At 36.5% G+C, this 21,229-nt stretch overlaps 1 protein-coding gene across 5 annotated transcripts in view; it reads left to right on the top strand.

Moving 5' to 3' along the window:
- GK (glycerol kinase) overlaps positions 1 to 21,229 on the top strand; it is a 69,153-nt gene that overhangs the window by 9,201 nt on the left and 38,723 nt on the right. For 4 of the 5 annotated variants that reach the window (XM_061627359.1, XM_061627363.1, XM_061627362.1 and 1 more), the window contains exons 3-10: positions 845 to 951; positions 1,545 to 1,622; positions 2,968 to 3,047; positions 3,877 to 4,014; positions 4,776 to 4,835; positions 5,128 to 5,237; positions 7,803 to 7,869; positions 16,176 to 16,211. In XM_061627359.1, coding sequence (XP_061483343.1) covers positions 845 to 951; positions 1,545 to 1,622; positions 2,968 to 3,047; positions 3,877 to 4,014; positions 4,776 to 4,835; positions 5,128 to 5,237; positions 7,803 to 7,869; positions 16,176 to 16,211 — 676 coding nt within the window. The remainder of the gene's footprint in view (positions 1 to 844; positions 952 to 1,544; positions 1,623 to 2,967; positions 3,048 to 3,876; positions 4,015 to 4,775; positions 4,836 to 5,127; positions 5,238 to 7,802; positions 7,870 to 16,175; positions 16,212 to 21,229) is intronic. The other variant, XM_061627360.1, reaches the window with a different exon arrangement.

The following is a 21,229-nucleotide window of genomic DNA, read 5'->3' on the forward strand; positions in this document are numbered from 1 at the left end:
TCAGATTTGTATGCCTGTTTCACCCTTCAGGAAAATGTCACTTCAGATGGCCTTGGGAAGAACCTTCCGAAGGCTACAATCTTAACCCCATTATTTTGGGTAGACATGGCTAGATTGTACTGTGAATCTGAAATCATAGCTCCTTTAACACATTAAAAAAACTTCAAAATACTTGTTTACTTGATGTAAGTAAGTACTTATTCACATTTACACCTTAGAAATTTTGTGCAGTTTAATATCTAGCTTGAAATTTGATTTTCACAATGAATACAAATTATAAAACATTTTCCCTGTTCTTCTGGGACAACTAACATTTATTATTATTTATTTCCTTACATTTATATCTGTCTGTCTTCTATCATGGAGCCCAAGGTAGCATACATGTGGTTCCCAAGAGGTTGCCTGTTCAGGCATTGACCGGACACAGATCTTCTTAGCTTCATTGGTGGCCTCATGTGCCTTTAGGCCATATCCTGGAATCATGAAAATGAAAACTCAGGAGATTATAAATATGTGTTCTAGGTTTCAGAATGCTTCTATTGAAAATATTAGTTTACTTGTCTAATATAATAAAACACCAAAGCATATATAGGCTTCTTTGTCAAATAATGTAGGCTGATAATTCTGTCAGAACAAAAGCATTATTCTCTAATTCTTGACAAGATTCTTCTTCTTGACACACTGGTTGGTACTAATTGAAATTGATGTTAGTAAATTGTCAACAATTTTTAAGATATTGGAGCAAACAGGTGAGTCTTTGCCACACTTTGTGTCCATAATGCCAGTTGCAAAATATAGCTTTCTGATAGTAGCCTTGTTTTTATGCTTTTCTTGTCTGTTCAAGCTGGGTAGAACAAGATCCAAAGGAAATACTACGCTCTGTCTATGAATGTGTGGAAAGAACATGTGAGAAACTAAAACAGCTGAATGTGGACATTGCCAATATAAAAGGTATTACTACATTTTTTCATAAAAATAGTGGATGATTTCCTGAACTAAGTGATGAGGTCAAGAGGGGCACAGTTCTGAATTTTTCTTCAGGAATAAAACAAATAAGCTAAACTATTAACACCAAGGCAAGATCTTTCTGTAGCTTGTTAATGTGCTGTTTTTTGTCATTGTTTCTCCTGTGCTGGGATAGCATGAAAATTAGGCAATAAATTGGTTGCAGTTTGTGCAGTACTATTCTAGAAATCAAAAGGCTGCATATGTCTCTTGAACAGGGCTTTTTCAGAAGGCAGTCTGTCCTGTTTTTCTCTCCTCCCGCCCCCCATGATCAGGGGATTGTCTAAAGTAGCGTGTCATTTAGTGCAAGGGGCTGCTGCTGAAAGCAATCACCCCCATTTGGATGTGTGCACAGGAGCACTTTGAATTCAGAGGCTTCCCTGGATCCCACCCAATATTTCTGTGTTGTACGTGTATAAAGAATGAATAGGAAAAGTGTTTAAAAAATAGAAATAATGAAAGATATTGAAATGTTTCTAAAAGATAAAAGTATGTAATAGTAAATCCAGCAAACATTAACATTTCCTTCTGTTCTTAAGCTGTTGGGGTCAGCAATCAGAGGGAGACAACTGTGGTTTGGGACAAACTAACTGGAGAGCCTCTTTATAATGCTATTGGTAAGTAAGGATATAGTCTTCCACAATGTGCTAATCCTTTTTTATTTATAACAAGGCACAGTGAATTTCCTGAAGTTAATTTATCTTAGGGTCCAAGCCTATGGGCTGTATCTGGTGCTGTACAAGTGGCATTTTGCTTGCCCCACAAGGCTTCCCCTTCCTCTCATGCCCCCCAGATCTGCTCCAGAGGGTCCCCAATCTTCTTCAGCTGATTCTGGGGGTGCATGGAGGGCTGTAGGGGAGAGGTGGGGGAAGTTGCGTTGCACAAGTAGAACTCTTGCATGAGATGAATTTCAGTGTCGGATACAACCAAGTGTTGTCTTCATATCTAGTAAAATTCTACAATTTGATTCTTCCTCTTTGGTCTCTGAATATATGATCTATGACTATGCATAGTCATGTTGAATTATCAAGTCTTTGTTTTAAAAAGTTCTTGCTGACACACACACATATATATTAAGGTAGTGAGTTTATACAGAAGTAATTTAAGCTTGCTGCTACAGTTTAAAGTTTCCTTTTAAAAAATAACTAATCTGCTATTTGCTTTCAGCTTTGGAGTTAAATGGCATTAGTCATATGGTAATTGTTATTCATTCATCTGACTGATGTAGATACTTCTAATTAATAGCCTGTTAAACTGTTTCTGGTGTTTGTAGAATGTTGCATCACGATGATACATGTCACATATTTTTGGTTGTATTTGCCCTGAAATGAGAGGGAAACACATTATGAATATTGGGTTTCAGCTAATACAGGCTTGTAATACAGGCTTAATAGTTTCATGTTGCCTGCAACAAGTAAGAATTGTTCTCAGGCAGGGATGCTCTTATAATTTGCTCTTTCAAGCAATCTGTGTTTGCCAGACCACTTTACACTTCATATGTGAGGACATGGGCTAGTAACTTTTCTTGAATATATTTGCAAGGCTGCAAATTGTAAGAATTAATTTATGTAAGAATGTAAGAATTTATTCTAACTTTATTCTAGTGGTGTCTTTATGAGGCCTTTGTAAGTAAAGGAAGAGAAAAAATAGCTGTGGCAAAGGGGGGCAAAACAAAGATATGGACACTGATGACAGGGAGAGGGTAGCACAGTTCACAGTGGGGAAAAAAGAACAATTAAAAATACAGTTCTTTAGGGATGTTGGTGAGTGTTCACCTGTTGAGTTGGTATTCAGTGAGAGAAGTACCAGTACACACAAGCTGTGCTAAGTGGGTTTGGAGAATAACTCTTATGGAGGGAGGCTTGTTGAATTTCAGAAGCCTGGTCTTGTACAACTAATGAATTGCTTACATGTTCAGAACATAGCCTTCACAATTTACTTATGTTTGTCTTTGGGTTATAGTGTGGCTTGACCTAAGAACCCAGTCTACTGTTGAGAGGCTGCTTAAAAAAATTCCAGGACAGAATAAATCCTTTTTTAAGGTAAAATCTGCTTTGTAGAACATAGGGAAGTGACATGTTGATGTGAGACTTTAACACATTGCACTTGTTTTGTAGCGAACACAGTTTGGGATATAATAGCACAATTCTATTTAATATGAAATCATTTTACTTGGTCACAGTGTTGATCAACACCTGGAGGGAACAAAAACCATGTTTAAAAAGTTGAAGGAAATAGACGTGTCACTAGCAAAAAGGGTTAAATTATTCCGTGTGTGAACGTAATAAGAAGTAGGATAACAAGCATTCCTTATTTACTGAGCAACTGAGAATATGAAACAGCCTAAAGTTTTATAGAATGTTTATATCGTGAGAGAGAATACTTAGTGACTTCAATGTAAATTATTAAGCTATATAGAAACTGCCCCTCAGCTTTAGCTCCTCAGCTTTAGCTCCACAAACTTTTATTTATGTCTAAGAAATATGCTGTTTAAGAACATAAGAGTAAAATAGCTTCCTAACGTACTTGCCTTGAAAGCTTCCACTATATAACGTAGGAGTTCATTCTTTGAGTGCTCCCATCAGTATTTACTGTCCAACCACACAGAGTTAATCTGTATAAAACATGACCTTTAGAAGATGTTTCTGTGTGTTTTGCTACGCGGCAGATCTTCAAGCTATCTTTTTCTCTTTATCTTTGATCATGATTCATGTTGGAGTTGGATTTTGGTACATATAGGGTTTGCAATACTGGAATGTGACCAGTGCAAATGAACCTTTTTATTAGGTTTATACTAGAGATGAACCTTCCTTGGTAGTTTTTATTGCAAGTGTTTCTCTTTTATGTTCTGACAGATTTTCTTTCTTACAGACTAAGACTGGCCTCCCACTTAGTACATATTTCAGTGCGGTGAAACTTTGCTGGCTTCTGGACAATGTGAAGGAGGTCAGAGAAGCGGTTCAGGAGCAACGAGCTCTGTTTGGTACCATTGATTCATGGCTGATATGGGTACATCTCAATATATTTAAATGAACTTCGTTTGCTTCTGTCCTTTCTCAATTTGAATCAAACAACCTTCAGTCTTATGCACATAGGAAATCATTTCCCCCCACATCTTAGGAGCATTCATGCGCCTACAAAATCTGCCTCCAGTATTACTGGCAGCAGAATATATTAGACCTGGATAAAATGGTCACACATCAGTTATGGTCAACAAGCTTGAAGTTCTCACTTTCACCAACCTTGTCTCATAAAGTATCACAGTGCTAGTGTGTGGTTTCAGGCAATAATTACCCAAGGCCCATCCTCCTGGCTGCTACCCTCCCATACATTCAGTGAACACACAAATAAGTGGGATTGTGCATGCCCAGCCACCTGCATCCAGTAGCTGCACATTTGGCATAAGTATGAAAGGGTCCCTAAATGTTTATAGATCCTTCTCATATAAGGTAGCTTTGGCCAATTGCTTCTGCCCTGTGTGAAGGAGCCCTTTCACGCTCATGCTGAATTTGTAGCCATGGCTGGAGGTGGGGGACAGATGGCAAGTGGGTGTGATCCTGCTTCTCTGTCATGCATTCATTGAGTATGTGGAGAGGAAACGTGTGCATAAAATTCTTAATATCTTGCATAATAGCAAAATTCTAATACATGTTCTAGCAGCAGAAATTTTCAGAAGTAACCATTCAGAATGGAAGTTCTACATAATTTAGGTTTGCTATATAATTATTTTATGTGTGTACACTAAATTATGATCACTGTTCCTATTACAGCTGAATACTGTCCCTAGTGCAGTACCTATGGGCACCACAACATCGTCAGACACCATCTTGGTTTGTGCCAAGGCTCTTCCAATTGTTATTTTGATGTGGGTTTTTTTAAATGAGGCTTTTGGGGAGAGTTGTGAGCATCACCAGTTTTTCTTCTGTGAAACTGGTATGTTTCTGGTTAATTGTTCCTTAGATATCCAGATGTGCTCCCAAGCCAAAAAGGATTGGGGACCCCTCATATTTTTTAAATAGTAAGAGTAAACTAGTCCACAATATTTTCAACTTCCATTACTAGTGCAGTAGTGATGAATTTCTAGTTTTACTGATCTTTGATTTATTATTATTTTTATTTAAGAGTTTGACAGGTGGAAAAAATGGAGGTATTCATTGCACTGATGTAACCAATGCTAGCAGAACAATGCTGTTTAACATTCATTCGTTAGAATGGGATACTGAACTCTGCAAGTAAGTAACTTGTCTATCCATCTACTTAAATGACAAGGATTATTATAACCATCTTCAAAAAGCTATACTGACATCCTGGTTTCTAAGCAGGTTTACTTGGAAATAAATTCTATTAGTTTAGTGGGACTTTGGTCACATCCACACCATACATTTAAAGCACTATTATACCAGTCACGGCTTCCCCAAAAGAATCTTGAGAACGGTAGTTTGTTAAGGGTGCTGAGAGTTGTTAGGGTTGTTATTTTCCTCACAGGGCAACAATCACCGGAGTGGTTTAACAATCCTTTTTCCCAGGAAATTCTGTGAATTGTAGTTCTTTGAGGGGACTAGGGTTGTCCCAGCAACTCACAGCACTCTTAACAAGCTGCAGTTCCCAGGATATGGTTTGGGGGATGATATGGCTAGTTAAAATGCTATACTTTAAATGTATAATGCAGATACGATCTTACTCCTAACAGTTGCTTTTCCTGGATCACATGTAGAAAACTTATATGTGTTCTTCAGTTTCAGAAATAAGGCCAAATTGTTGCCTTGGTAGCAACAAGTTTCTTTGATGGATTCAGAAAATTATATTTTCTACTTTGTAATGAGGATCCACATGGAACTGTATCTGTTTGAAAGATGGTACACAATAGATTCTGTAGATACTATTGCTTGTGGTAAAGCCTCAAATCTAGCTTGTCAAATTGAAGGGTTATAAACACAATCCTGTGCAGATCTCATGATGTAGCTGTAAAATATTGGGACAGGAAAACTTATCTGAATTGATCGTCTAATAGTCTATGATGATTATTAGTATGAAGGCTTTCTTGCTGGTTTCTGCAATTTAGACTTGTATGGTATGACTAGTTATGTGGATTTTCCCACTGCTCTATAAGCGTAGAAACTGAACTTGAAATAAGCATTCTCCATCAAATTTTAATTAAATATCCATTGTTCTTAGGTATACACAAGAATATTATTTACATACGTTTAGTACAAAAGCAGGAGAGGGAAAATCAAAGAGGGCAAACAGCAAAGCTGATGTTTAACCAGTAGGTGATTAGCAAGAACTTTAACCTACAAACTTTTTATCATGATGAATTTACCTTTCATTAAATTATTTACGTGGACTCCCAGATGCTTTCAGATTGATTCTTTCAGATTTTGCAGTTGATAGTGCTCTTTCCAGCAAGGCCTCCCTAGTGTTGACATTAATATATTTTCGGTGCCAGGTGTACTTCTCTCAGGCATTTGAGGGAATATTATCATACTTATTGCTCTTTTTGTGTTATATTTTTGGGGGGGGTTGATGGCTGTTTTTAATTGTTATATAAATTGCCTAGAGATGTTCTGTGTAACGTAACATATAAATTGAAATAATAATAGCAACAACAGTTTAAACCTCTTGAATCTGTAGTGAAGCCAATAGGTGTACCCAGCATAGCTGAGATAACAGAGTCTGAAGATCCTTTTAAAACCTAACACAGGGATGAGGAACTGGGAGACCTCCAGATGTGTTTGGAGTACAGCTCCTATCATCCCTGTCTGTTGACCATGCTGGCTGGAGCTGATTTGGAGGGCCACAGGTTCCCCACCACTAAGTAAAATGGATAATTATATCCTCTCAAACTCAATTCATGAGCAAATTATACTAGACTCAAATTTTAAGAAAAGTCTTGCTTTGTACTGAACTCACTTAAATTTGATTTAATTTGTGAATGTGGAATTTCAATTTAAATACAAACGTGTTTATTGATTGTTTTTTGATAGTAGTTTATCCCATAACTAAGGCAATATTTTGATTTAATTGTGAAAAACCGTGTCATTCATTGGTAGGATACATAGGATTGCCACTGCTGGCTGCTTGTAAACTCTTCTCAAGGCACCTATAGCTATGGACAGGCCCAGGGGGGTGTTGGGGGGCATCATGACCCTGTGCCAAGGGCCCTCTGAAGTCTGGTGCCTAATTGGAGATGGATGGGAGACACACAACTCAGGTCAATTTGGCTCCAGATAAGCCAAAAAATGAATGCTGTGAGATGCATTTACAGCTACACATCAAGGGGGCTTGCAAAACTCTGCAATAATTTGTCTCTGAATGACAGATTTATTAGCCAAGGTGAGGCTCAAGTGGGACCTCACAGAGCTGTGGTTCTGGGCTGGCAGAGTGGTAACCCATGTTCTACTCCAGCTCAGTTTTTAAACCATGCAGAAGAAGCATTCAGGTGCATATCTCTTGTTTTGAGGCAAACATTTTGAGCCTCCAAAGCTCATAGTAGAACCAAAGCCAGGCAAGTTTCCATGTGTTTGGCAAAATACTTTGCTGTTTTGACTAACAGTTACAGATTAGCCTCCATATTGTAAATTTACAAGAGGCTATCGCAAGGATAAGCAATGCAAGTGTTACAAAAACTTATTGGAAGCATTAAAAGTGTGGAAAGCTGATGAACACAATAATTAATTGTGATAAATTTCTTCTCAAACACTCTTTTCTTCCTGCCCTCCCCTTCCCCAGCTCCATTCCCTAATAAACAACCGTGAAGGATTTCACATTAACTTTCAGAAAAAAAAATATTTTTCCAGATTTTTTGGAGTTCCCATGGAAATTCTTCCCAAAGTGCGGAGTTCCTCGGAGATCTATGGATTGATGGTATTATATATAACTTTTCCTCAAATGCTTTTAGTTAACTGAAGTTGTGTGAATTGTTTAGTCTTGATCAAGTAAGCTGACTATCTCAGTTCTGTGAAAAAGTTATTTTTTGTCAAGCAAGAAAAAGAATAGATTTTAAATGTGACTGTGATTACCTTTCTGCAGAAAAGTTCCATAAATGAAGTTACAATTTTGTTTACATTTTCCAAGATTTTATATCTTATGAAATTACTTTTGTATTACTGTGAACTGCCTATAGAACTTTTGATCTGGCATATAAATTGTTAGTACTCTCCCTTAACTAAGGATGGAATCCTAACTCAACTTGCTTGGGAGTAAGCCCCATTGAATTCAATAGGACTTATTTCTGAGTAGGCATGGTTAGGATTGTGCTGCAAGTCAGGGCCATATCCCACAGGATTTGTGCACATAGGCAACCATTGTAAGAAGGATGGAAATAAGTGGTACATTTTGTCAGTGACTTTAAGGAAATATTGCAGTTACCAAGTGTTCCTTCACTTCATTTCTGTTCTGTGAAAGCCTTCTACAACCTGGTTCCGTTCATCTGTTGTTTTGCACTGCAGCCTCCATCAACCATGGCATGCTGGCTGTGGCTGATGGAAGTTGTATCTAAAACAACTGAAGGGCAGGAAGTTGGGGAAAGCTGTTGTGGACACTTCCTAGGATCTCTTCATAAGGTTGGGTAGTATTGCACTGATATGCCCTGTTCTAATCACTTAAATGCTAGTATAGGAAGCTGCTATCTGAAATACCTTCACTGTATTCCTAGTAGGGCCCCACTGTGAGCATTAGAAGAACCTTGGTGAAAATCAGGAACCTTTTTTCCTACAAGGACTTGTCTTTTCTCACTCTGGGAAGCCACTGGCAATCAATGCACAGCCAGAACTCCTGCTGTGTGTGCTGATGTTGGGCCATGCAGATTTTGGGGAAACGACTGATGCAGACTAAAGTGCTGTGGCACCATATATGCCTAGGCTGTGGGAGATGGCTCTGATTATTCAGCATGTCTGGATGTGTTTTCCAAGCTTAAGATCAGCTATCATAATGTCGGTGTGAAAGTTCTGTACAAGAATGAACTGGAAATGGTTGAAACTTTATGAAAGAAGGGATTATTAAAACAAATATAAAATAGCAAGTCACAATATTCTGCATTCCTGGCACCTGACATCATGTTGTAGAGCAATTTGGCAGGAGTCCTCTTTTTAGAAAACCAGTCCACCATAATTGTGTTGCTAGCTAGGAAAAAAAATTGAACTTAGTTCCAGATCAGATAACATTTTATCAGAGAAGACTATATGATACAATGTAATTACCTGGTTAAATTCGTTTATTAATGCTGTCTCATAAGAAAACTGTTCATGGACTGGGCTTTTTCAATAGCATGGCCCAAATCTCTCCCCTCTTGGGACCGCTGTAGAACTTTAAAGGCTGATTGTTTCAGGCCCCAGTTTCTGAACTAACTTTAAATGGAAAGTGCTTAAGACAACCTTAAAAATACTAACAAAAATGACGTGATACAGCATTTCTTTTCATTTAATTGAAGCAGAAATGTTACTTTATTTTTTCTTTTTTTTATAATAATTTTTATTCAAATTTTTCAAAAGACAAACAAAACAAAGTCAAAAAACATAACAATACAACAAAAAAAATAAAAATAAAATAGTTGACTTCCGATTTGTCGCAGATCAGCTATAAGTATATAATATACATCAAACCTGTCCCTTAATGTATACATACAGGATCACTTTTCTCCATAGGCTGTCTTAGTTAATCGTCAAATCCCAATATCATCATTTTATTTTGATCTTTCAACAAAAAGTCTAAGAGAGGCTTCCATTCCTTAAGAAATGTATCTGTCGATTTTTCTCTAAGTAGACATGTCAATTTATCCATTTCTACTAAGTCCATTAATTTCAATAGCCATTCTTCCGTTGTTGGTGTTGATTCCATTTTCCACTTTTGTGCATATAATAATCTTGCTGCCGTAATCATATATAATATTATTCTTCCATATTTTTTTTCTATTTGTTTATCCATAAAACCCAATAAAAAAAATTCTGGTTTTGACTGAATATTTATCTTTAGAATTTTTTGCATCTTCCTACCTATCTGTGCCCAAAATGATTTTGCCTTTTTACACAGCCACCACATATGATAAAATGATCCTTCTTGTTGTTTACATTTCCAACAAACATTAGAAACATTACTATACATTTTTGACAACTTTTCTGGAGTCATGTACCAACAGTACATCATTTTATAGAAATTTTCTTTAAGATTATAGCATAGTGTAAATCTCAAGCCTTTTTTCCACATATTTTCCCATTGATCCATTTGTATGTTATAACCAAAATTTTTTGCCCACTTTACCATACACTCTTTTACTTGTTCTTCCTCCATATCCATTTTCAGTAAGAGTTTATACATTTTCGCAATTATATTTTCATCATTTGTACACAATCCTATTTCAAAATCAGATTTACTTATTTCAAACCCATACATTTTCTTGTCCATTTTATATCTTTCTAACAATTGTAAATAGGCAAACCATTGAAAACTATATCCTTCCTTTATCAGTTGTTCTCTCTCTTTCATTATATATTCTCCATGTACATTTTCTAATAGTTCTTGATAAGTTAACCATGTCTCTTTTCCAGCCATTTCTCTTCTGTAAAACGCTTCTTGACTTGAGACACATAATGGTATTTTCGAATAAAACCTTGGTTTATATCTATTCCATATTTTCAACAGAGGACGTCTTATAAAATGATTGTTAAAGTCTACATTTACTTTTACTTTGTCATACCATAGATATCCATGCCATCCCCACTTCAAATTATGGCCCTCCAAATCCAATAGTCTTTTATTCCTCAATAAGATCCATTCCTTTATCCAGACTAGACAGCAGGCAGCAAAATAAAGTCTCAGATTTGGTAATCCCAGTCCTCCTCTTTCTTTGGCATCTTGTAGTAGTTTAAATTTAACTCTTGGTTTTTTTCCTTGCCATACAGATTTAGAGATATCTTTTTGCCATTGTTTAAAAGGTAAATTACAGGTATTGTTTGAAACAAAAACATCATTCTCGGTAATACATTCATTTTTATCACAGATATTCTACCCATTAATGACAGTTGTAGTTTATCCCATTTTAGCAAATCTTTCTTAATCTCTGTCCATAATTTTTCATAATTATTATGAAACAACTTTGAATTTTTATTTGTCATAATGATACCTAAATATTTCAACTTTTTCTCTATTGTAAAATCTGTCTTGTCCATTAACTCTTTCTGTTCCCTTAAAGTTAAATTTTTCACCAACATCTTTGTTTTTTGATTGTTGATCTTAAATCCTGCTAACGGTCCAAATTCTTTTAATTTAAATATTTGATTTGTAAAAATTTGGGTGAAGAATTTATTTCGGCTGGACCAAAAAAAAAAAATGGAGTTGTTCTTTACATTAACCCACAATTGCTTCCTAAATTGGTATTACTGGATGATAGTGGTAGATTTGTGGGGGTTGAAATTACTTTACAGGGTACAAACATTTTGATAGTGGGTATTTATGCCCCCAATGAAGATAAAACAAGGTTTTACACAGGACTTATGGAAAAATTGTCAGAGTTTTCATATGATCATTGGTGCGTCATGGGTGATTGGAATGGGGTAATCTCACAAAAAATTGATAGACTTTCTGAAAAAAATATTAAAGAGACACAGGGTAAATTACCGAAGATTTGCTTTGAACTGATGGAACATTTAGAATTGGTGGACACCTGGAGATATATAAATGATAACGCAAAGGAATTTACTTATTTTTCAGAAAGACATAAAACATTCTCGAGGATTGATATGATTTGGATGTCTAAAATTCTAGCGAAGAATATTTTTAAAATGGATATATTACCAAAAACTTTTTCGGACCACAATCCTGTGATATTAACTTTAAAAAAAAAAAATCTTGGATTTAGATGGAGACTAAATGAATCTTTATTACAGAATGACAAAATAGTACAAGAATGTAAGAAGAAATTAAAAGAGTTGTTTGGGATACAAGTAAGGCATTTATGAGGGGATATTTTATTAAATGTAACTCTGAATTTAAAAAAAGAAACAACAGAAAATGCAATTAATTTTGGAAGAAATAAAACAAAAAGAGGAAGAATTGAAAAAGAATCCAACTAAAGTTTCTATTGTAAATCAAATTAAAATGTTACAGAAGCAAGTATCAATGCTGACAGTTAGAGAAATTGAAAGGAAACTAAATTTTGCTAAACAAAGGACTTTTGAATTTGCAAATAAACCAGGGAAATGGTTAGCATATAAATTAAGAAGAGAACGTCAAAAAAATATTATTTTAAAGATACAAGAAGGAGATGAGACGCTGACAGATAATGTAAAAATCAAAAAGATTTTTCATCAATATTATTCAACATTGTACAAGTGTCAGGAAATTCCATCTGAAAAAATAGAAGAGTATATATCTAAACAGAATTTGCCTAAAATTACAGACTTTCAGAGACAAGCTATTAATGGCCCTATTACGTCAAGAGAGATATCTGAAGCTATAAACAAAATTAAATTAGGAAAGGCGCCAGGACCAGATGGGTTGTCTGCAATGTATTATAAATGTTTGGAGGAAGAACTCTTGCTACCTTTACAGTCTACAATGAATTTTATTCTGCAAGAGGGAAAGATACCGGATAGTTGGAAAAATGCTAACATAACATTAATACCTAAAGAGGAGCAAGATTTAACTAAAACAAAAAATTATCGGCCAATATCTCTATTGAATAATGACTATAAAATTTTTACAATGATCTTGGCAGAAAGATTGAAAATAATATTGCAACAATTTATCCAGGAAGATCAATCAGGGTTTTTACCTAAAAGACAATTATGTGACAACGTCAGGAATGTCTTGAATGTGTTGGAATATTTAGAACAACGAAATGATAAACAAGCAGCTTTGATTTTTTTAGATGCTGAAAAAGCATTTGATAATTTGAATTGGAAATTTATGTTTCAGGTTTTGGAGCAAATGGATTTTGGAGACAATTTTATAAAATGGATTAGATCGATTTATACATCTCAGAAGGCTCAGATAATTGTTAACGGAGATTTAACGGATTCATGTGAAATACAAAAGGGTACAAGACAGGGATGTCCATTATCTCCCCTTTTATTTATTCTGGTCTTAGAAGTGCTGCTTAGAGATATAAGGCAAGATAAAAGGATTTCGGGATTAAAGATAAAAAAAGAAGAATATAAATTGAGAGCATTTGCTGATGATTTGATAATTGTACTAGAAAACCCTTTGGAAGGAATTAATGTATTGATGGACAAGTTACTTTATTTTTTCTAAGTAGCTTCTATGCTTTGTGTGAAAAAGAATAGAGTATTGCTACTGGTAGTATTTTGTAAATGAATTTAAAGCCTTTAGAATAATACAAAATATAGGTATAACTTTAGTATCTTAGATGCATCTGAAGCCATTGAAAATCCCTGTATTTCACTGTGGGATGTTCAGGTGAAGGTGGCAGACTTTTAAAAAGTAAAGTGCTTTTTTGTTTCAGATGGGTTTAAAAACGAGCTGTAGGTGTTCCTGTATAAAATGACTTTAAGTCAAACTTAAAGATAGGGTGGCTAAACTTTAAAAATTATGAGTCTTGTATCTTTTTTAATAGTCAGATAGGTGAGGAAATTATTGCAGGTACAGTTTATAATGCTAGAAGAACTGGAAAAGCTGCATCCTCCCTTCAGTTCTCTTGTTGACTACTAACAATGCAGGATCTCTAATGTTGAAAGGTTTGATCTCTGATTATCAGTTATGTGAAATTACTGTTAAGTAAGAATCTAAGACAATTGTTTTATCCATTTGAAGACAGAAAAGCAAAATTCATTACGTTGCAATCTGATTCATAAACTTCTTGAGTGTTTACTTCAAAGTGTGGCTGTGTATATCTGGTATTCATTTTACCCAAAACTGCAATTTATAGGAGGAGACAGTTGCACAGGAGACTGGAGACAGACTACCAGGCTTTGTGAACTTGTTTGTCTCTCTCCCCACCCCCTTTCCCACTACCTTTCTTGCTGACTATAGAAAATCTCCCTTACCCTGGTGAGTAGGATTTTGTTAGGATGTCCCCTAATCACATCTCCATCCATTTTGCTTAGATGCAGTGCATTTCCTTAGGAAAATCCCTATGTTTTCTGAAAGGGAATGTGTCATGTGGCCACCTCAAAGTCAGGCCAACTGATGTTGAAGCTTTTATTAATAGTTCTGCTGAGTCATTTGCACACCTCTCCTCCAAACAAAGTTAACAGAAAGAGGGAAGCTACTATGTAGTTTGTGACTCACAACGTTTCCTGGGGTTTTATGAATTGAGAGCAAAAACAATTAAGATGGGCAGTTATAGTTTATTGTATATATCTCATCTCAACCTCAAAATGCTATTCAAAAAGACATCCCTAAATGGAAATGCACTGAGTGTACTCTCTGCATGGCTCCACTGAACTGAAGTGCTACTGCTCAGTGTGCGTGCACAACACACAACCTGCAAAGAGAAGCTGGCTGTTTTGGGTGGAGTGGGCGGGTACTAGATGGTGGCATGTCTGGCTGTTTGCAAGAACACAATAGTGTATTTGTTTTTCTTTCTTTGAGAAGACATCACAAACTGTTTCATAATATATTAATGTTATCTTTCAAACTGAGATCTTTCTGTGTATTCTTCAACTAATACTCTATCACAGTCACTCCTGTATAATAAACACTGGCCTCCCATTTTGAAGCATGTTGTTTACCTTCTTACTGTAGCCCCAAGTATTATCAAAACTGAAATGGTTCTCTGTGTGCTACTGTAATAAGTGGATGGATGGCAGAGCTTATATTGGCTCTTTGAGGAACTGAGGTATGGAAAAGAATCTACTGCACTTGAACTCCTGGACTGAGCAGAAAAAGGAAGGCTAGATAGGGATTCGGGAAACAAGTACAAACCTCCCATTAAGCCTATCGTCTGTCTTGTATTGGCCCAGTTACAGGTGCCTCACAGTCCTGATTAGTTGGTTGTTATTGATTTAAGTTGAAATATCTGCCCCTTGGGTTATTTCTTCTCTCTCCCTCCCTCCCCTACATTCTCCAAGTCAGTTCCAGTTTAGATGTGCTCTATGTGTACGTGAGAGGGAATGTGGAATATTCCTACAGTGATACCAGTGAGCATCTAGAAATGCCACATTTTTCCTGTTTAAACGGGAATCAGTTATCACATTCTGGTTTCAGCAAAAATCATGATCCTTAAGTCCACGCAAGGCTTAATCATATAATGGGCAATGAATTTAATGCTTCAAAAAAAATACAAGTATTTTTGTAATGGCAAAATTGGCAAAATGCTCATATAATAATAATAATAGAAAATAAATGTATAAATGTTAGAGGAAAAGACTTAAGTAAATATGCTAAAATATAAGTAAAAGAGAGTGAATTCAACCCAATGTATTGAATAGAATAAAATAATAAATATATTGAATAAAATTGGTGGGCTGATCATGTATGCGTAACTAAAGGCTACCATTGTACTGTTAACGGATATACTGCAATTTCCGTTGTATGGGAATATTGTGTCTTTTACATATCCCAGTGGGATAATCAGTGGGTCCATTGGAGACTCATTCACTAATATATTTATTCCTGTTCTTGTTACAGAGGCACAATACTCTGTAATTCTTAGACAGGCTTTGTAGCTTTTAAAGATTCTCCATAATCTCTATCTGTACTACCCATTTTTTCCTCTCAGAAGCTAAGCAGTTTGCAGAAAGAATTCAAAGAAGCCTGTTTAAAATTAAAACTATCCCCTTCCCTTGCATAGAAAATTATATATGATGGAATAGTAGCAGATTTTTCCAAACATATAAAGGGAATGTTCTATGGAGCTCATCTGCAGGAGGGACTCCGCTGGATAGCTTAAATGGCAAAGGATTTTCTTTTTCTATTTTTCCCATTAATTGTCAGAGATGTTACATGCCACGGGCTTAGTCATTTTTCATGGCATTTAGGAGTTTTATTTTGCTTTTGAAAGACTGTGTGTGAGAATCTGTGTACATATCTCAAAAGGGTTAAATAATACTCAGATTTTTATTTTTAAAAGCATTGATATATTAAACTTGGTTAACTATGGCTCTGATAGTTTCTAGCTGTACATTGCTTTCCTTGTTTGTAAAATAGTGAAAAGCTACAAGATGAAAAGCAGATGATGTAGAAAAAGCTTTTAAACTGTCTTTATTTTGGTACAGAGTTCTGGAGCCTTGAGCGGTGTACCAATTTCTGGGGTGAGTACCGTTCTTTTGGTACAGTTTCTGAGTACTGTTAACATGTTTGCACCATGATAGAAAAATAAACTTGAGGGGGTACAGTCAGTAAGAACTGTGAGTTTATTTATTCTGCAGTTATAATGAGCAGGATTGTGTGCTTATTGCTTAATGGTGAAATAAAGAGATAACTTAAAGTGACTTAAAAAATGGCTACCCTTTACTCTTTTAAAGCACTCACTATATCCACAATCATAGTGGCTGTTTTCTTCTTTTTCTTGATTACTTGATGGCAAAGGAAGAAAACAACTCTAGAGGAATAGAAATATTGCTGTGTACACTACAGTTACCTAGCTGGCTGGCTGGACACTAGGGTTGCCAGGTCGGAAGCATCCCAAACCCTGAGATTTCCAGAGTGGATACTAGTGATGTCATAGGAGGTGGGCCCTGGTGATGTCATGGGGTGGGCCCTAGTGATGTCATTAAGCATGATACATTAAGCAGCAGCCACAGTTGCTTGGAGCATACCATTCAACCAAAAAATTCTCTGATTGGAAATTAAGATAGAAATCTTAGTTTAATGAGTGTGTTTCCAGGTCCAGCTGAAGTGATGGGATCCTTCCTTCTTACCCGCTTAGAGATCCTGGGTAAGGAACATTTAATCTAGCCTACTTGCTTCTGGCAGGAAAGGTTTAAGTGCCCTCAGGCCAGGCCAGTCACTTGTAGGAAGATAGCCTAATGTTGTGGAGATGTTAGATGGGAGCACTCAGGAGTAAATATGGATGCCCCTGAAGCCTGCAATTCTAAACACACTTACTAAGGGACTGCACCCCATAGAACTCAACAGGACTTACTTCTGAGTAGATATTGTTAGGCTTGTGCTGTTGGTAAGGCTTGACTAGGAATCCTCTGCAACGATACCCATATCAAACCTCCTGCCCGGAATGCCCTGTCTGCCTTTTAACGTGGCTGCTCCAAACTTCTTTACAGACCTCACCCTTCACTGCAGAGAGAGGTTTGAGAAACAAGTAAAAGTTAAGAGGATTGCCTACTCTTTCCTGCCTACTCTATGGGCTGCTATAAACTTACTTTGACATCCAACCCAATTCCAGTGAGTAATAATTGACAGAGAGAAAGCACACATGGTTTAGTCTATCTTCACAGGCAGCAGATTGGGAACAACAGCAATTGAAGCCACACTTCCCAGTATGTGAATTCTCTTTTTAGCATTATTGGGCAAGAAACAAACCATCACGCAAATAACAAGGTGCATCATCAGTGGATTTAAGGGGGTTGAGCTGACCACATGGAACCACTGTTGTTGCTTCTATGGATGTAAGGGAGTAAGCTCAGAGGTAAATGAAATGCAAATAGAAAAAGAAAAGACAGTGATGATTTCATAAATGCAATACCATACCAAACACAACAAGATTCCTAGGAGTAAGACAGAAAACTCAGCATCCCGCAACCAGTCAGGGTTCCTAACCAAAACTAAAAAAATCCTGGCAGCCAGTCAGCCAAGGTCACAAAAATCCCCATGCAGCACAAACTGACCCAGGGGTTGCTGTTAGTGCAGAATGCTGTGGCACAATTGCTGACACGAGTGAGACCCTGTCAGCACATAATCTCTGCTCTGAAATCTGCAGTGGTTGCTGATTTGCTACCAGGCCAAGTTCAAGGTGTGCTTTCCATGTCTAGGGTTCCACATAGTACTTTGTTCTGCTCTTGTAAGAAATCAATCCTTTAGTGTAGTAGGACCTAAGCTTTGGAACTCCCTGCCTATTTCCATTAGGCAGGTGCCTTCATTGTACTTATTTTGGCACCTGCTAAAAACATTTTTGTTTAGGCAAGCCTACCCAGGCATGTAAAAGCTATTAAGTTTTTCTGTTTTTCACTCATTGTTGGTTTTATTATTTTGAATTTTTAAATACCTGCCTTTAACTGTTTTTGTCAATAATTGTATTGTTTTAATTCCTTCTATAAATAGCTTTGAGGTTTTTTACAATAAAGCAGTATATAAATGTTGTAAATAAAATATATAAATAAATTTCTGAGTCACTGTGGCCCTTGGGTCTCTTTCCTCTTTTATACTGAGTTAGGTCATTTGGTACTATCTAGCTCAGTAGTGCATAGACATAGATTAGCATTGGTTCTCCAGGATTCTAGGCAATAGTCTCTTCCAGAGATTGAATTTTGGACCTTTGCATGCACAGCATGTGCCCTACCACTGAGCTACAGCCCTATTTTAAAAAGTATCTTTTAAAATTGTTCTTTTCATTTCACTAATGAATGCACAGCATATTCGGGCAGATCCACACAATACATTTAAAGCATATGAATTCCACCACAGCATCTTGGGAACAGTAGTTTGTTAAGGGTGGTGGGAACTATAACTGTAAGGGGGAAACGACACTTCCCAGGATTCTTTGGTGGAAGTCATGCACTTTATATGTGGGTTGGATGTGCTTTAAATGTATTATGTAGATCTGCATTATGTCACAAACTTTGCCTGCATATAGATCATTTTAATTAAATTGTAAAATGTAAATAAGCTACAAAGTGTACTGGGTGACCATGGGCTACGTACCATCTCTCATTCTAATCTGCCCCTCAGAGTGAAAACAACAGAGGGGGACCATGACATCTTGTGCTTGTTTACTCAGGAGCAACTCCCAATGTATGCAATGGGGCTTACTCAGACAGGGAAGCATGCACAGGACTGCAATTCAGTGATAAGGAACTTCACTCACCCTATCCAAAATTCAGAATCATGCCACGTTAAGCTGTTTTGCAACTGTTTTATACTTGTTTTATGGTTATTGGATTTTAAATGGCTTTAATTTTTGTTGTGAGCTGCCTTGGTTTCCAACCCTATCTCACAGGGTTGTTGGAAAGACTCCATACACACACACACACACACACACACGCTGGAGATGTAAAAATACACCACGCCATATAATTGGTTATTTTCAAAACCAGTTGCCACTGCAGAACATTTTTTTAAAAAATAAATATTAGTTTTCTGCCAAATAAAAGCAGTGACACCTAAGTAAGCCCTGCCTAACTGCTTAAAAAAAAAAGATCAGAGCGGGAAAGATTTACAACACAATCCTTTTCTATGTTCACTTAAAAGTCCCATTGATTTTCAGCACAATCCTAACCATATCTACTCAAAAATAAGTCCTACTGAATTCAGTGGGTTAGCTCCCAGGTATGTGGAATTAGCATTGCAGCTTTACTCCCAGAAAAGCTTCATATTGGGAAGGTTTTCAAAACAGGTTGTGAATAAGACAAATAAACTGCCCTCTTCCAGTAAAATTTTAATTTGTTTGACTCCTTAATTAGAAAAGTATAACACTGCAGCATGTACACTTTTTAAAACTTCTGTTCAAAATTATTTGAAAGATAAAATGTATGCCATTTTTGCACATAATTAAAAAAAACCCTGCATGTACACTTTTATGCCTACCAAGATCCTGCTGTGATCTTCTGTTGTAGTGCAATCCTATGCATGTTTACTCAGAAGCAAGTCTCAATCCTGTACAGAGAAAGTTTATGTTGCTGAAAGCTATATATTTACTGAATTCCTGATGTGAGACAAGCAGGAAAAGGAAACTGTGAGTTTAGCTATTGCATGGGGTCAACAAATCTTGTCAATCACAACCCTGATTTCACTTATTGGCTGAAAACCTGGAAGGGCAGGGATTAGAGCAGCCAGTAGTAACAGAAGTTGGGGCGGGGGCTGACATTTTGGTTTCTATATTTTGAACCAGACCACCTAGAAACTTAGTTTTTTTTAAAAAAAAATGAAAGGTAAGAGTCCAGAGATTAAGGTGAGTCACCTGGAGACCCAGAGAGGACCCCCCAAAACCAGAGTCTCTTGGCAAAAACCAGACACCTGGCAACCCTACTGGACACCTAGGCCTGTAACTGAGGCCTAATTTCTGATTTTCCCAATATGTGCAGCTCAGTATGAGGCCTTTTCAGGGTTTCTGAACAGAAAAATCAACGTAGCAATCTGTAAAAAACATTCCAATTGCATTCTACAATTAGTTTCTATAATTGCTTAATTCGTCCTTTATATAGTAGCCAGTTGAAAGGTTTTCCCTTGATTGTCAAGCAGGAAGGAAAATCTAAATGCCAGGAACAAGACTAGAAGGAGGGACTCCCAAGGAGGAGTTAATAAACCCTATAGCATTTATTTTCTCTCTGCCCTTCCCTAAACTTGTAGTATGGATAAGGTTTTTTTTTCCAGGTGGAATCTAAAACTGAGATACCTAATGCAGCATCAAAGCCAAGCTTACTGTCTTTACCAAAGTAGTTCAGTTCATGAAGAATCAGAATGCAGGGACAGATCACAGGTGAAAGGGGACTGTAGCTATAGGCAAAATCAAGTTTTTGAGTCTGGTGTTACTGGGAATCGCTTAAAAAAGGGTTAGTCAGGAAGGAAGGACTAAATTTATCCTCTTTTGGAGACAACAGACTAAACTTTGCAGGTAGCTTAAAGACATATAGTGATGGTCAAAAATGGTTGTTGCCCACTCTGAATCGGTAGCTATTTCTGTATGGCAGCCCAAATCCAAGATTGAATCCTTTGAATGTAGAATTTAGCAATATTCTTGTTCTAAAGTCTAGGAAAGTGTGCTTGGTGTCTATGTTTAGATTTTGTTGTATGGGAAATTTAAAATTTAAACTCTCCATAACTCCTAAATCATCTAAGTTGGCTTTCATAATCCAAAATGGCCACCATAGTGATCTACAAAATTGCAGAAAAATGTTAGGGATTTTTGGAATTTTAAATGGTGCTTGAATATTGTGGGTTCTTCTCCCATCCTGCTTGAAATTCATTATGATAGAAGCTATGCTCCCCAGCATAGATTGATCAAGATTATTTAAATTACTAAGGAAAAAGGCTGATTTAAATCAAGGTCCCTGTGCTGTACTTCATGTTTCCAGAGCAGTGCATTCGGGTTAGCTGCTATAGCAATTAAATCAAAGAAAGCCTATATACTAGCTAAGAGAATAATGCAAAGTCTCTG

The sequence above is a fragment of the Rhineura floridana genome, chromosome 5 (genome assembly GCF_030035675.1).
Source record: "Rhineura floridana isolate rRhiFlo1 chromosome 5, rRhiFlo1.hap2, whole genome shotgun sequence".
Classification (NCBI taxonomy): domain Eukaryota; kingdom Metazoa; phylum Chordata; class Lepidosauria; order Squamata; family Rhineuridae; genus Rhineura; species Rhineura floridana.